Genomic DNA, 15,051 nt, shown 5'->3' with positions numbered 1-15,051 from the left:
GGAATTCAAATGTGAAACTGTGAACTGCCGACCAGGCTGTATAACCAGCCTGTCACTAATGTCTCTGTGCCTGAGCACTGATGGATTGCTAGTGTAACCCCTACACTATAAAAAATAATTGGTAGGTCTGACTTCCATCCATAGTAAGAGAGAGGTGTCTATTATAAAGAGTGAGGGTGATGAGTATAGGAAAAACAGTCTGGTGAGAAAGAGTCTGTGTGGCTTCTGTAAAGGGAAATCCTGCATCACTGCCATGTTGGTTTCTGTGAGGGTCTTAATAAGCACATGAGAGGGAATCACAAAATCACAGAATGGGTAATGTTGGAAGAGACCACAGTGGGCAATCTGGTCCAACCTCCCTGCTCAAACAGAGTCTTCCTAGAGCACATTGTACAGAATTGCATCCAGATGGTTCTTGAATATCTCTAGTGAGGGAGACTCCATAAGGACCCAGGAGACCTAAAACATTTGGACTTCCAAAAAGTCACTGACAAATTCCTCACCATAAGTTCTAAAGGAAGTAAGTTACTAAAGGATTGGAGGAAACGTCCTTTTATTCAATAAAAGCTGAGTAAAGAGGAAGAAGCAAAAGGTAGGGAGTACAGCACAATTCTCGGGGCAGAGAAGAATAAGCAATGGGAAGGGGAGGGGAGGGGAAGGGAGGGAGGAAGGGAAGGAAGGAAGGAAGGGAAGGGAAGGGAAGGGAAGGGAAGGAAGGGAAGGGAAGGGAAGGGAAGGGAAGGGAAGGGAAGGGAAGGGAAGGGAAGGGAAGGGGGAATTATGGTTTGAAAAGATCTACAAGGATCATCCAATCCAGCTGCCCAACCACTTCAGGGCTGACCAAAGGTTATTAAGGTAACTGTCCAAATGCTTCTTAAACACTGACAGGCTTGGAGCACTGACCACCTCTCCATGAGCCTGTTTCAATTGCTGAGCACCCTTTTGGTAAAGAAATGCTTCTTAATGCCCAGTGTGAACCTCCCCTGGTGCAGCTTTGAACCTTTCCCAGGTGTCCTGTCACTGGCTCTGCTCTGAGGCACTGGGATCCGTGCTCATGGATTCCACTGGATTAACAATGCCTCTTGCAATCGTTCAGCAGCCAATGCACCTAACATCAGTGTGAAAGGAGTAGTTGAAGTGGGACTGAGCAGAGTGTTTTGAAGCAGATACGCTGGTCAGTGGGTGACTAGAGGTTTCAGGTGTGAGAGGCTTTGCCAAAGATGGGGAACGTGGCTGGGAGGCACTTCTGGGGAGCAGGGCCTGGGCTCAGCATGACTGTTGTGTTAGTTGGAAAGCGAGGTGCAACTCTGTACGGCACTGTCAGGAAGGCGGCCAGCAGATTCCTCAGTGATGGGGTAGCGCTGAATGACCTCAGAGCACAAATGGTCTGTGCAGCTGGTGGACTCCTCTGAGCACCCTGCCTGTGCTGAGCAGAGCTCAGGGCCCCAGCTCTTTTCCCAGGAGTCAGCCCACACCTTGTAGTATCCTGCAGATTGGCTTGCCAGCCTGCCTGCTGAGGCTGGGGGGCAGGAAAGTGTTGGCAGCTCACAGAATTATTAATAAAAGAAGAAGAAAGGCAATGGGGAAAGTCAAAGAGCAATTCCCACCCCAGCATCAGGCAAAAAACTGTTTCTGAGAAAGGCTGGGAAAAATTTAGTGCTGGAGATGAAGAGATCATGAGTGCTCTGAAAAGCTGCTATCAGTGATGTTCTGTGTAAATGCTTGTGGTAAGTTTGAAAATATATAGACAAACTGAGTATTGCCATAGACTACAATATTAAAAGAGCAGTGCCAATTTAGGTCCTCATAAAGGAGCTTGATATTCATATTTCATCAGCTTTCTCTCACACATACCCCTGCTGATAAGTCTCCATACCACAAAAGAGTGCTCTTTTGGGTTCAAATGGCGTTAAATCTTCTATCACCCTCGATGTTGTTGGTGCCTCTGACAGTACAGAATGGGAACTAAAGAGCCATGTGCATTTGGATAAGTCTGAAACAGGAGTACAGACCTTCTCACACAACTCCCATGGAAATCACTAGGCAGGGATATTGTGAAGAAGGGTTTACTCTAAGACCAGCACTTGGGAAACTGCATGTCCTATGAAAGGATGTTGGAACAGCCAGCTCCATCAGTGGTTCTTAGTGTACTTGCTGGAGTCTGGTGGATTTCTCTCTGAAGGGGCAGTGTTCCATTTGGAATTAAAGATCTGTCATCGTTTGACTTCTGAGAACTCATTAATAGGAGATTGACCCTGATACTCTGGAGCTGTGTACAGAGCGTACTTGAAGAACTGCTGCTATTCTGATGGGAGTTAAAGGGGCTGCTGTGTGTATGACAAGGAAGAGGGATAAGGGAAGAGAAGGAAGGACTAAAGGGAGAGTCCTTCTTGACAAGGTCCCTTCACTGTAGTTAGTTTAGTCCAGCTGTTCCTCATGCAGTTGTCACTGCTATAACTTTGCGACACTGGATGCCATGTCTGGCTCTTGGAAATGTTCAGATTTTATTATTCTTCTGTTCACTGCCTGTTCTGAGCCAAGCTTGAAAGATACAGGATATTCATCATGCTAAACCAACAATAATTCAAAGGAGGAAAAGGATGCATTTTCACACGATATTTGTTGTGACATATCACAGGCCACCCCCAATGCCTGTGTCTGCCACGAAGCATAAACATGCATCTGCAATGAGTCTTTGCAGCGGACAAAAGTGAACAGAAGCGCTATTAATACCCACTTGTAATTCCTCCCCTCTTCCACTTTTCCTCTTCTATTCACCCCCAGTGTTTACCTACATAGTTTGCATGAAGGATGTGTACAGATCCTCAACTGACCTTGTTTTACTGCGAGATCTGTTGTGGGTCTGCTTATGGTGCTGAAGACAAACTGATCTGCGTGGCTGGAGGCAGTGTGTCATCAGGTCCACAGCCTCAGACCATCTTTCCAAGAGACTAAGGCAATTTGATTACATCATATTTCCACCTTCTGTCAGCGTTGACTTTGACCAAGATTTTGCTTGCCAGCAGGGCAACATGTGTGCAGCACGGGTGAGGTAAGCGTAGGTGTCAAATTACGGAGGCCCAGAAATGCAGCAATGCAGACTTCATTAGTAGTGCAGCAGACCCTAGGACCTCCAACAGCTGCCCTGTGCCCAGTGCTCAGGGAGTAGAGAGCAGGGATTCTCACACACGCATGTGATACGCAGTACGTGACATATTCCCTGTTCATGAGGAATGCTGGACTAGCCCTGCAGATGTAGTGTCAGATGAATGGCAGATCGGAAACAAGCCCTCAGAGAAATTGCTGCTCGTTGGCGCACTGCAGGTAAGGCTGTGAAAGAGGTCTCTTCTCTAAACCAAACCCCTCAGGAGGTCCCAATCTCAACAGGAATGGTAAACATAGGGAATCTGTCTGTTAAAAGTTTAACTGGAAAATCAGGAAGACAACTGTGTATTGTTGCTAGATCTGGAAGCAAGTTTAAGATAGTGACTAGAGAGAAGGAGAGAGGGACTGGAGGTATCAGGGAACCTGGGCACCCTTTGAAGTGTTGCCTTGTAACTGTAACTTAGAGCAAGTCCCCAGGGACACTTTTCAGGCAACAGTCTCAAACTATCTGTCCACCAGAAGACTAGATAATACAGGGTCCATATTCGTGGGGAGCAGTGATTACACTACACCATTTATCCCAGTGCTGAGTTCTTGGATGTTGGATAGGCTTCTTCTGTACATCCACACCACCCCCAGCTGTAAAGTTCCTGCCTGTAGGGACCTCGTACATTGAAGGCCTTTCCCAGTCAGTAAAGCATCCTTCAAGAACTGGGATGAAGGGGCAGCCTTGAATGGCATAAGACCTTAACATCATCAGCAACACAATTTCACTCCCCACCTCTGAGTGGCAAGCCCTTGGCATAATTACCCTCCCTTCAGAGATCAGGTGAGAAAGTTCAGTCTTGTGCTAGAGACCCAGAGTACTCGTGTTTATGGGGACTGCTCTGCTCTCTTCTGTTAGACTCTTTCACCTCTCCCAGTGTTCCTCACAACTCTGTGTCCCCAGAGGGAGCACAGAGGCTAAACACTACACGTCCCTGCATGGCCCTGGCTCTAGGGAAGAAGGCCCATGATATGACACACCTATGTCATGGCTGCATGCATCGCTGCTTCAGAGACACAACCTGATCCATTTCCCCAAGAGATAAAAAGCAATGCTTAAGAGCCAAGACCTAGGGCCTTCATGGTGTCTGTGCAGCTACTTTCAACTCCATGCTCAAATGGAAGAAAGAGGACCTTGGCATAGGAGTATAGTCTGAGCAGAGGTACTGAGAAAAGGTGAAAAGCTTGCAAGTCATTGTAGTCACCATTAATAATTTCAGCTCTGTACTGGTACTACTGGTGTGTGTGAAGACCCTGACCCGCTGGGGCCCATGAAAAGTCCTTGAACCAGTCATGGCTTGTGCCTGATCTCTGATGCTCAATGACAGTGTGAGTGTCTTCGGTAGTGAAGGGCAAGCACTGGCAACCCACAGTCATTCTGAGCCTTGCCATCCGGAATGGGCTCTTACCTGGCACAGCCCCAGAGCAAGGACCGTGCACCGGCCCAGGGAGCTGCTTTGCTCCCTCAGCTGTAACAAGAGCCCAAGCTGGAGTGAAGGGCTGAAGAGGGTGGGCCTGCCAAAGGGTCCCTGGGGACCCTCCATGGTATGCCTGGAGCAGAAACAACCTCACCCCGACCCCTGAAACACATCCCCCTCCATAAAGAGGGTAGATGCATAGCGCCCTTCCTCCTCCCCAGTCCCCCTCTTTTCTCCCCTGGCGGAGGTCACCTTCAGCAGGGAGGCAGTGTGCCCCCAGGACCTGTATGGGGAAGGGGCGGAGCGTCACGCTCAGCCCTGTAACGCCTGGCAGCCCCTCCGGCTGCTCGGCGCACACTGAATCCAGCCCGCAGGCTGCAGCGAGGGAAGGGAGGCAGTCCACGGCCGGCTGGCTGTCCTGCGCTGCTGGAGTAGGTGAGAGGCTTAGTACGGGCCGGGAAAGGAGTACGGGAAGAGAAGTTAAGCTGTGGCAGGATGAAGGGGACTGGACAGGCGTGTAAAAGGGCACCCACCCCTCACAAACTGGTTTTGGAGACTTGGGCGTAGCATGCCGGCACAATGCGGAGTGCACGCAGTTCGCACATCGGGTTTTATGGTGAGCTCGCTGATGGCTTTGCCCTGAAAGGTTGCTTTGGGTCTTGTGTCGAGTGGGATGGTGCCACAATACTGGCTGGAGGGCTAGGAGGAGAGTGTGATGTGGCTTGGTCCCAGTGATATTGCTGCTGATTTCTGTCTGAGGAGGCGGCTGTGAGGAGATTGTGGTGTGCTGCTTGCTGGGGAGAGGCGTAAGGGGCTCTCCAGGGCGGCTGCTGGGTGTTTCTCCCCCAGGAGATCAATACGCAATTCTGCTACGGGGACAGTCATGCAGTTCTCCACAGTGAGATTAAGCACTGGTTTGCTGACCAGTTTTAGAACCTCATAAATCTACCAGCAATAAGGCCAGAAGCAAACTGCGCAGTAATCTGTTCTGATCGCTTGCTGTATTAAACGTAGTTTTCACTACGGTGGACTTACCGGGAAAAAAAGTACCATTCTTGAGCTAAAAGTTCCAGAGATGGAAAGATATTCTTCCATACTGTTTGATGAGATTTTTGGGGGTAAATATCCTTTTTCACAAAATCTACACTGTAACTGAGGTCTGAAATGGTCTCACGTCAGCTTCATCTATTGGCTTTATTATAATGCTTTTACCTAATTGGGAGAGCCCATTTTAGTGAAATTTTAGTACTCAGAAAGGTACATACAGTTGGTAGAGTAACTTCTTCACTATCTATTTGAAAAGGTGTAAAGACTGCTCCCGTGAAAGTTTCCCAGTAATTTCCAGCCCTGTTATCATTCTCATGGTTCTTCTCTGGTCCTTTTTCTGTCAAACTGGGCATACCAGTGCTAGCTTGCTGAACTGTGGGCTCACTGATGTCATTAAAAGATAGAAAACATCCAGTAGTTAGTTCTGTTGACCTATCAGCTGGCCTCCAGAAAAGTTACCCAGGCTTTCTTCACATCAGTATATTTTTAACATTTCAAGAAGCATCATTAAAAAGTAGATAAAGAAGAATACAAAGCAGAGCAAATGGAGAAAATAAATTTATAATAAATACAGACTTCCACTGGTATGTGATACTCTTAATTGAAGTGTAAAAGCTGTTAGCAGGTGGCCAGCTCCTCAGAAATACAGCTTTCCTAACTCAGCTGATTTTCAGAGATTGAATTTCAGACTGTCTCATGGCATTTGTGTGAAGGAACCTCTGCAGAAACTAGAGTTCACTGTAAGAGGTACATCATCTCAGAACAGATCTCTTCTTTCTGTCTTGGTCTACTTGGAGATGAACAGCTGTATCTATTATATTTTTTGTTTGTTTACAGTGAGGCTTATTTTCTTAATTTAACATCTGGAAAATGCTAGTTTGCCTCTCCCTGCAGATGTTTCCTGCATCTGATGCTTTTTGGGCATTCTCTTCAGCAGAGTGAATGCAAAAGTGGAATCTGCAACATCAGTAACCCTTGTACTGTTATCCTCTCAGACTTGTATCTCGATTGTTAAGATGTGTATCTATATCATCATAGATTATTTCTAGTGTGATCCTGTATCACTCAGTGTCTTAAGGCCTGGAAAGGAAGTAAGACTATACCAGATCTACATTTCTGGTTTTACCTAGTGCCCATTAAACAGCATGAAGAACCTAGATGTGTCTGATTAATAGGACTTTTTTTTTTTTTCTGTCACCCAGCCAGTGCCAGACTAAAATCCTGACTTCGTTGGTTGTTTGAAACCCTTTTGTATGTGTATATGTGCACGCACTAGTTTTACCAATTGATGTATTGTCTACCCAAACCCTTTTTGTGCCATTTGCAAACATTTCCTGGATAATTTCAGTGGTTTCGTCTAGATCATTGACAAAGGTAAAAGTATTATAACAGTAGAGTTTATAACAGAGTCAGGATTTAATAAAATTAATTGTGTAGGGTGAGAACACCAATAAAACATTATTTTCCACTCTACAGGGTTTATTTTTAAATTAATTAAAAATATGTGGCTTATTGATTTTGACCAATGCCAGGATGAATTGGTACAGATAACTTTCAGGAAACAACCAGTGAATGAGATGTTTCTGGCAGGTGTTGTTGAACCAACACCAGGATGAGAACTGCTTCAACCTCCCACCAACAACTTAGAGGTTGGTGGGAAATGCCTGCAGGTGGGGTCCTTGCCAGCCTTAAGCACAAATGAATGTGGTGGTTTCATAACAACTCAGACACTAAGTGATCTGAATTACTTGGTACAGTAAGTCCATTTGAGCAAAATGTGCTTTCTTAAAGGTGGTGCAGAAGTATTCAGGTAGAAAAAAGGGAGGCAACCACCATAAAGGGACATGAAGAGGAAGTGGATTTTTCTCCCAACAGCCCCTAGTAATATGGAAAACCTTTGGAGTCATAATGGATGTATAAGGTAGTGAAGCTTGTGTGGTGTTCCTGCAGAAAGAGATCTTGAGGCTGCAGCATGAGGCAGAGGGTAATTCTAGCTGAATGTGTGACAGGAGGCGTTTCCCCTGAGACAGTCAGGGTTTTAACATGGCAAGGGGGTGGAGGGTGGAAAAAATTGTGAGGCTTTAGAGAAGAACCATAAAACAGATCTGAGAGCTGAACAATCTGAGAGCTTGGTTTGACAATTAGACAGAAGGTTATTTGAAGGCACTGAACCCATAAGAAGACTGAGGGGTGTCTTGATCATGGAGATGTTTGTTCTCAATACAAAATGTGACCATATTTTCTGGAAGGATCTTACCTGTTTTTAAACTAACTGATGTGGGCATTGTAGAAACACAGTGTGCCAGACGGTTTGTGAAGTCCAAGTAAACTTTTGGTTAAATACATAGCCTGAGTTTCAATCTGTGCTCTTATAGTTTCACTCAATGTAATTAATTGAAAATATGTTCTCATAGGTGGTCGTACCTCTGATCACAGTGCATATAAATCCTGCAAGAGTCCAAAAAATTTAACAGGTATTAAAAACTTCTTTTTCTATCTGAGAAACTTCAGCAGCTGGTTAGATAAATTCAGATTAGGGTCTCATATAAATACATAACGGCAAGAATGTTCACGCTGGCATTTATAATTGACCAATTGCCTTTAAATCAAGCCTGAATGACTTTTTGTAAGAGGTGCCCCAGATGCTGTTTGTCATTTGCATTGGGTTAAAGCTCTGTAAAAGGGCACACAAGAAAGTGGACCCAACGTGCCATATGCTGAAGGCCGCTTTTAACAGAGCATCTTTGATATGAGAGGCTGAAACAGCTGAAACTCTTCAGCTTGAAAAACAGAGTGCTCAGAGGGGATCTTTTTGGTGTATATAAATACCTAATGAAAGGGAATGAAGAAAAGTGAACCAGACTCTTCCTAGTAGTGATCACTACCAGAGTCTCCATCTGTGGAGATAGTGACAACCTCACTGAATGTCTTCCTAGGCAATTTGCTTCAGTTGCTGATGCCTGAGCAGGGAAGTCAGATCAGGTGATCTCAAGAGGTCTCTTCCAGCCTAAATACCTCTGTGACTCTGTCATCATAGCTCTTTCTCTGTTATACAGAGATTACATGGGTTTTGGCTGTTGACATGTATGAAGTGTTTTTCTGCACTAAGTATATTAATAATTTGGTTTGAAGAACCAGAATAGCATTATTTAGACTAAGACACTGTATCTCCATAGGCTCATCCTCAGCTTCTCAGGTGTCTCAGAACCATCTCAAGATGGTGTAAAGGATATGAGTTTTTTGCTGCTGTAATTAAAGATTCTTTTGAGGAATTAGGGTTTCTCACAGTCAACAGCCTGGAAACAAGACCTCTAGCAGGGATGAAACACGAAAAGGATAGAGGAGGAAAGAAAAGTTTTGAATAGGGCTTTGCCTGCTGCTTTCAATACAGCAGAGCCAAATGGTGCATGCATCCTGGCCAGGGCCCTGTTGATCTCCTCCTCAGTGCTTGTCACTCTGCAAAGGATACTTTAGAAGGTATCAGAGGTAGGTGCAGAGCACCCAGGCACACTCTATTCAGTTGTGGCCCATATTTGGCCCTCACTTATCTTCCTAGCTAATGGCAATGGCATCTCAGAAAAAGACCTGACAGCTGTGGTTATTTCCTCAAGTATGGACTGTGTCTTGTAATTAATGTCTTCGAGGGCAGCAAGGACCAAAGTCTGCAAACTGTTCTGGGGTGACTGCAGCTGGGGCTTCATTCATATGGAGCCCTGATCAGACAAGCAGGTCACAGGCCCTCAAGAAACTCTACCCACATATTATATGGCTGATCTGTTTTTCCAAGCTGGCTGTTGCACTAAGGCTCTACCTCTGTACCCAGACCATTTGCCCTCCCATGCCAGAGGGGCAAAGAATGGAGGTATGGATCTGTGACAACTATATTGCAGTTTACTTGAATTGTGGAGTAGGACACAAGAGTTTTATGTTTGTATGTTTGTTTGTTTGTTTGTTTATTTTAATTGCCAAAGCTTATGGACTGAAATATTCTGATTCTAAAAGCTGAAGAGAGAACTAAGAATATACAGAAAAGCATATCTTCCCATTCACGAAAGCAAGTTTTCTCATAGTAGATAGAAGTAATCAGTCATAGGAAATGGATAAATCATGTCATAAATAATTCAGTGTAAATAAAAACATATTAATTAATAGGTATTTGAAAACTATATAACTATTGAATAATACTTAAAGTGGATGCAGTGAGAAGATTCTAACCTTTGGGCTAGATAATACCAACAGGTGGCCAGCATGCAATGGGAGAAATTTTATCTAACTCAAGTTTGAGAAGTTAAGTTATCTGAGAAGATCATGAACTATTTGCTGACAAGAACTTGTATATAACCATGAATTTGATATAGGAGAAACACTGTCTCACAGAAAATATCTTTTGATTTTTTTTTTCACAAATATAAATCTAATGTGTTCTGCACGTGACATCCCTGCTGTTGTTTCCACCACCTATTTCATTGGCTTTAGCCTATCTAATGTCAAAGGGAGGTCTATGCCTTTCCCAGGTCTATTACATTTTTTTCTCTTAATAACACCTACTTGCAGAAATGCCAGTTTGAAGATGTTATTAGCAGAGTGGATACATTTGCAGGCTCTGTGATGCCCTTGCTGTGTGGATTTTCATAAGCCATGTTGGCTGGGCAGCCAGCAGGAGGACATCAAAGCAAATCTCTAAAATATTTTCCAGACTGTCTTTCCTGGTGAATTCTGCCCAGCTTTCATCCCCTGCCATGCAGGCACTTACTTGTTCATTGTTGTACTCCCTACAGACTGTACTAACTTGGACTGCTGTTGGCTCACACACCAAGCCAAAGCCTCTTTAGAAAAATAGGGCCATTTACTTGGTACTTCTGAATTGGATAAGGCTTAGTAGTGCAGCCTAGGAGAGAAGGGAAGGGAAGGGAACTTTCCGACAAATAGTCCCGGTCTCCTGTACAAATCCAGCTCTTTTCTAGATTTCCTACATTTACATAATTCTTTTTCTAAATTTCTGTATTCTTAAGAATGACTGGATGTAGTAGCTGTGGGGCTCGTCAGCAGAAGAGGCATTCTGGAACAAATCCAGTCTATGAAGACAGTTAAGATACTGGAGCATCGCTCATAGGAGGAGAGACTAAGAGAGGAGAAGACTTGAGAGGATCATCTTATCCATGCAGATGAATACCTGCAAAAATACACAGCAGGTGTATCATAGTATCAGGTGATACTGAGTGACAGGACAAGAGGCTGTGGTCCTGGAACAGAATTTCTATTTAAGCATAAGAAAAAACTTTTTTACCATGAAGGTGATCGAACACTGAAACAGGTTACCCACAGCAGCTGTGGAATCTCCATCCTTGTAGGTATTTAAAACTGGACTGGACACAGTCCTGGGCAACCTGCTCTGCTTAATTGTCCTCTGAGCAGGAGTTTGCACAGGATGATCTCCAGAAGTACCTTCTGTCCTTGACCATGCTGTAACTCTGGTTCTGTGACCTTGCTTCAAAACCAGGAGGAACTCCCAGGCCCAAGGTGCCTGTGTTCAGAGCTCAGGAAGGGAGACAGGGAGAGAGTGCTGCCACAGGGTCTTTAAGATGCTGCCTTGCAGCTGGCTGGGGGGACTCAAAAAGTATTTCTCTGAAGTGGGTCTGAAGCAGCTGCTGGTAGCTCAAAACAGCACTGGTGTCCAGGCTTACTTCCTGCCTAAGTTTCTTGGCTGCACAGATGAGCGACTTTAAGTCAAAAACGTCAACAGGCATGGGAGGTACTGACCTTCCTTTGGCTTCCTTGGAGCACTCTGCCTCTGACTAGTAATCCCTTTTTTGTCCTGTGCTTTTGTCCTGTACCTTTGCCTAAGAGGCAGGTCTGTCTCTGTCTCTCTACACAGAAACCCACCTCTACTGCTTAGTGAAATGAAAGTCCTTGAGGTAGGAGCAAAGTTTTGCTGCAGTAGGCTAAGGAGAACTAGAGGGGTAACTGGGTCACACTTGATAATCTGAGACTCAGTTAATGCTCTGCCTGTTGCCTAACATTAGACAGAAGGACTGGAGGGCTGAAAGAGCTTCCCTTCAGTACAGGGACCTTTTATATGGTGAGGGTCTTTGCCCAGAGGTGTGCTGTATGAGACTACAAGTTCAACTCTAGCTCAGCTGCGAGAGTGCTCATGCTCCAAGTGGCAGAAATATCCCCTGCCAAGGCGTGGTTTGTGTTGCATGTCCGATCTGGCTTTCTCCGTTCATGTTGTGATGTTCCTGACTCTGGCTGTGGTGTTTCTGCAGCACTCAGCAATGGCCGAGAGCTCCGCTGCGACTGCAGCAGTGTCAGGGACAGCGGTGCCAACCATGATGCACGAGCTCCTGGAGATCACCGCTCAGAGCCTGGTGCGCGCCGAGGTGACTGAGCACTATGAGGTTATTCGGGAGCTGGGCAGGGGCAAGTATGGCCACGTGATGCTAGTGACCCACAGGCAGAGAGGTAAGGAAACAACCGAACCCTGTGAACTACAGTGCTTTGTCTGCTCTCTGCTCATGAGGGCAAGGGGTAGGTGACTCCTTGGGGCCAGGCACCAGGCATGGTGGGGAGGATCCCCAGGGAGACCAGCAGGAACAGGGACCTCCCCAGCCAGAGACCATCCAATTACACCCAGCCAGGGAGCAGGTGATGCCTGGTGGCACCCTAGAACATCAGGCAAAGGTGATGAGGCAGGTCCAAGATCAAGCTGTGAAGTCATTGCAAAAGTCAGGATCAATAGAGTTCACAGCTAGGCATCAGCATGGATGTGATATGGCTGGAAACCAGCAGTCCCACTACAGAGTTCAGGCAGGGAGTGAAGCCCCAAGCCTCAGCTGAAATGGTACCCTAAGGCTCATGGACAGAGGGTGTGAATGAAAGTCCTGGGTTGGCTATCTGAGTGCCCACAGGGCACTAACATTGCTCTTCCCCAGTAGTCTCAGCTCAGACTTAGGGGCCCGCATATCCTGAATGTTCCTTGCTTTGCCCAGTGCTCCTGTGCATGCCCTGACTGGCTCAAAACTTGCACCAGTGGCAATGTCTGTTCCCAAACCTGGTGTCCACAGGCTATACCCACCCAGAGCTTTGGACCAGAGACATTCCTGTGGCTATGAGTGCCCGGACCCATGGTTGCTCAGTGGCCTCTGTCTTGTCTTGGTGTGAGTGATTTTCAGAAGAGTCTAACCTACTTTCTTCATTCCCAGGGACTCTGATGGCTCTCAAGCTGTTACCAAAAGCCAGTACCAAGCTGCAGACCTTCCTGTATGAGTATTGTGTGGCGCTCTCCCTCGCCACCCACCCTGCCATCATTGGCATGTTTGGAATTGCCATTGAGTCCAGCCAGTACTACGGCTTCCTCTATGAACCAGCACTGCACAAAGACCTCATCTCTATCATCAAGCCCCGTGTGAGTGTTACTACAAGGCTGTGAGGACTGGGGCTGCAGTGTTTGGCCAGCGTGCAGGCTGGCTGGGTCAGAGGGAGGGAGATAAAGGCTGAGGATCTCTCTGGGGTCTGCAGAAGTGAAAGCAGCCTTGGGCTTGCAGGATGAGAAAGGTAAAGGTCTTTCCCAGTGCAGAGCACGCTGGTGAGGGCCCAGCTGGCAGGGCTGCCGAGGTGCCTGGCATGTGCCATACCGCCTGTGTCTCTCCCTGTGCAGGATGGGATCCCTGAGCCGGCTGCAAAGCACTGTGCCAAGCAGCTCGTGAGCGCGCTGGAGTTCATCCACAGCCGGGGGCTGGTGTACCGCGACATCAAGCCCGAAAATGTGCTGCTTTTCGATCCCGACTGTCGGCTCATCAAACTGACTGACTTTGGCCTCACGCGGCCCAAGGGTACCAAGCTCAAGCTGGTGGCCGGGGTGATCCCTTACACTGCCCCCGAGCTGAGCAACACCGCTGATGCCCAGGGGGTGCCCATTGACAGCAGCATGGATGCCTGGGCCCTCGGTGTGCTGCTTTTCTGCCTGCTGACCGGCTACTTCCCCTGGGAACAGAGCCTGCCAGACGACCCTTTCTTTGAGGACTTCATGCTGTGGCAGGAGACGGGCCTAGAGAAGGACGTCCCCCGCCACTGGAAGCGCCTGACAGCCGAGGCTGCCCTGATGCTGCGGAGCCTGCTGGCACTAGATCCCGCCAAGCGTGGCCCTGTCAGCGGGGTGCTGCGCTACATTGACTGCCCTTGGAGGCTGGAGGATGGGCGCAGTGGGGAAGCTGCCGTGAAGTCCTAGAGCCTGCTCCCCATGTGGAATCCTTAGAAAAAGGATTGAAGGACGGTCTCACCCTGCAAGAGGCCTCGTGGTTTTGGGGCACCATTGTGGCTTGGGCGTGAGAGGCCATGGTGACCCAGAGAGCAACTTCTCAGCAGCATTGTCGCTGCTGCCACAGAGTCAAGCTCCTTCCCCAGCTGATGGTCCTCACCCCATGACTCAGTGCTGCCCAGTGTCCCTTCCCTGCGCTCCCTTGGGGCTTGAAAACATCTCCTTTCTCTTGGAAATGTGTGAAGCATCCACTCATTTCCTGGCCACAGGAACTCCAGGGAGTTTTCTAGGCTGCAGCACCTGCCTTGTCTCAAAACAGAGCAAAGCATGTACTTTTGTGTTTCTGTATGTGGCTCTTTTTCCCTCATAATAAATACCTGTTGGGACCCACTTGCCTATCAGGGGGAAGGGAGCATGACAGAGAATGCAGTTATCTCAGGACAAACTGTCCAAGGCAGGGGCCATCCATGAATGCTGCCTGGGCCTCCACCAGTACCCTTGAAAGGTGGCTTCAGGCTGTGGAGTGGAGGTGCTGTGGAGCCTCCAGCATGTGGCTGTGTGTAGTAGCTGGGGAATGGTTATGGCATTCAGGTTATCTAACATAAGCCCTAATACATCTGCTACCTCGTACTGCCTTCAGGTCCTAAGACAATGTCCTTCATGGTCCTTTAGACACCTGGTTACCCCTCTAGAAGACCTTCCTTCTCCTGTTTCCTATCAGTACTTCAACCTTTCCCAAGACACACACTTCTTCTAATGTCTTCCTAGGTGCACATTTTAATTCTGGAAAGGGGTAGCAAGGAGAGAATTAGGGGTTAGTAGCCCGTCTTACTTTTCAACCTCTCTCCAGCACCCAGGATTATGCTGTTGGTAATCCCTTCCTGCACTTAATCTGGTCCTTTTTCTGGAAACATCCCCAGCTAGGTTTCCTCTCAGGGGCTTCATAACTTCTAAAAATGCAGTGTTCCAGCACTATACTTTCTAGCATCCCAGATTTTCTTTCATCTCAGGTCTTTTCTTGCACACGCTCCTTCAGTGCTTACCAACCTCTAGCTCTTTTTTTCCAGCTTCTTCTCATCCACTGGCATTTTATCATTACTTAACTTCCAACTAAAATTCCATTTCCACTACACACCACTTGGAGAACACCTTTTGCTCATTCTTTTCTCAGTAACATCA

General features: G+C 47.0%; 1 protein-coding gene across 1 annotated transcript; it reads left to right on the top strand.

The window, feature by feature from the left end:
* The first annotated feature begins 4,855 nt into the window (after positions 1-4,855).
* On the top strand, positions 4,856-13,842 carry LOC126642138 (serine/threonine-protein kinase SBK2-like). Its single transcript, XM_050319524.1, has 4 exons — positions 4,856-5,003; positions 11,889-12,077; positions 12,818-13,020; positions 13,273-13,842. The coding sequence occupies exons 1-4, from the start codon at positions 4,856-4,858 to the stop codon at positions 13,840-13,842; spliced, it is 1,110 nt and encodes a 369-aa protein (XP_050175481.1).
* The last annotated feature ends 1,209 nt before the right edge of the window (positions 13,843-15,051 follow it).

This window comes from Myiozetetes cayanensis, unplaced genomic scaffold, assembly GCF_022539395.1.
Source record: "Myiozetetes cayanensis isolate MyiCay16 unplaced genomic scaffold, myiCay2020 scf1, whole genome shotgun sequence".
NCBI classification, from domain to species: domain Eukaryota; kingdom Metazoa; phylum Chordata; class Aves; order Passeriformes; family Tyrannidae; genus Myiozetetes; species Myiozetetes cayanensis.
The sequence above is the reverse complement of the archived record's forward strand: the minus strand, read 5'-3'. Positions and strand labels throughout refer to the sequence as shown.

Bases quoted from the DNA above. Each gene is read 5' to 3' on its own strand.
- LOC126642138 (XM_050319524.1), top strand. From the start codon at position 4,856: ATGGGGAAGGGGCGGAGCGTCACGCTCAGCCCTGTAACGCCTGGCAGC. The intron at 5,004-11,888 runs GTGAGAGGCTTA...TGCAGCACTCAG, and splicing joins GTCCTGCGCTGCTGGAGTAG to CAATGGCCGAGAGCTCCGCT. The intron at 13,021-13,272 runs GTGAGTGTTACT...CTCCCTGTGCAG, and splicing joins TCTCTATCATCAAGCCCCGT to GATGGGATCCCTGAGCCGGC.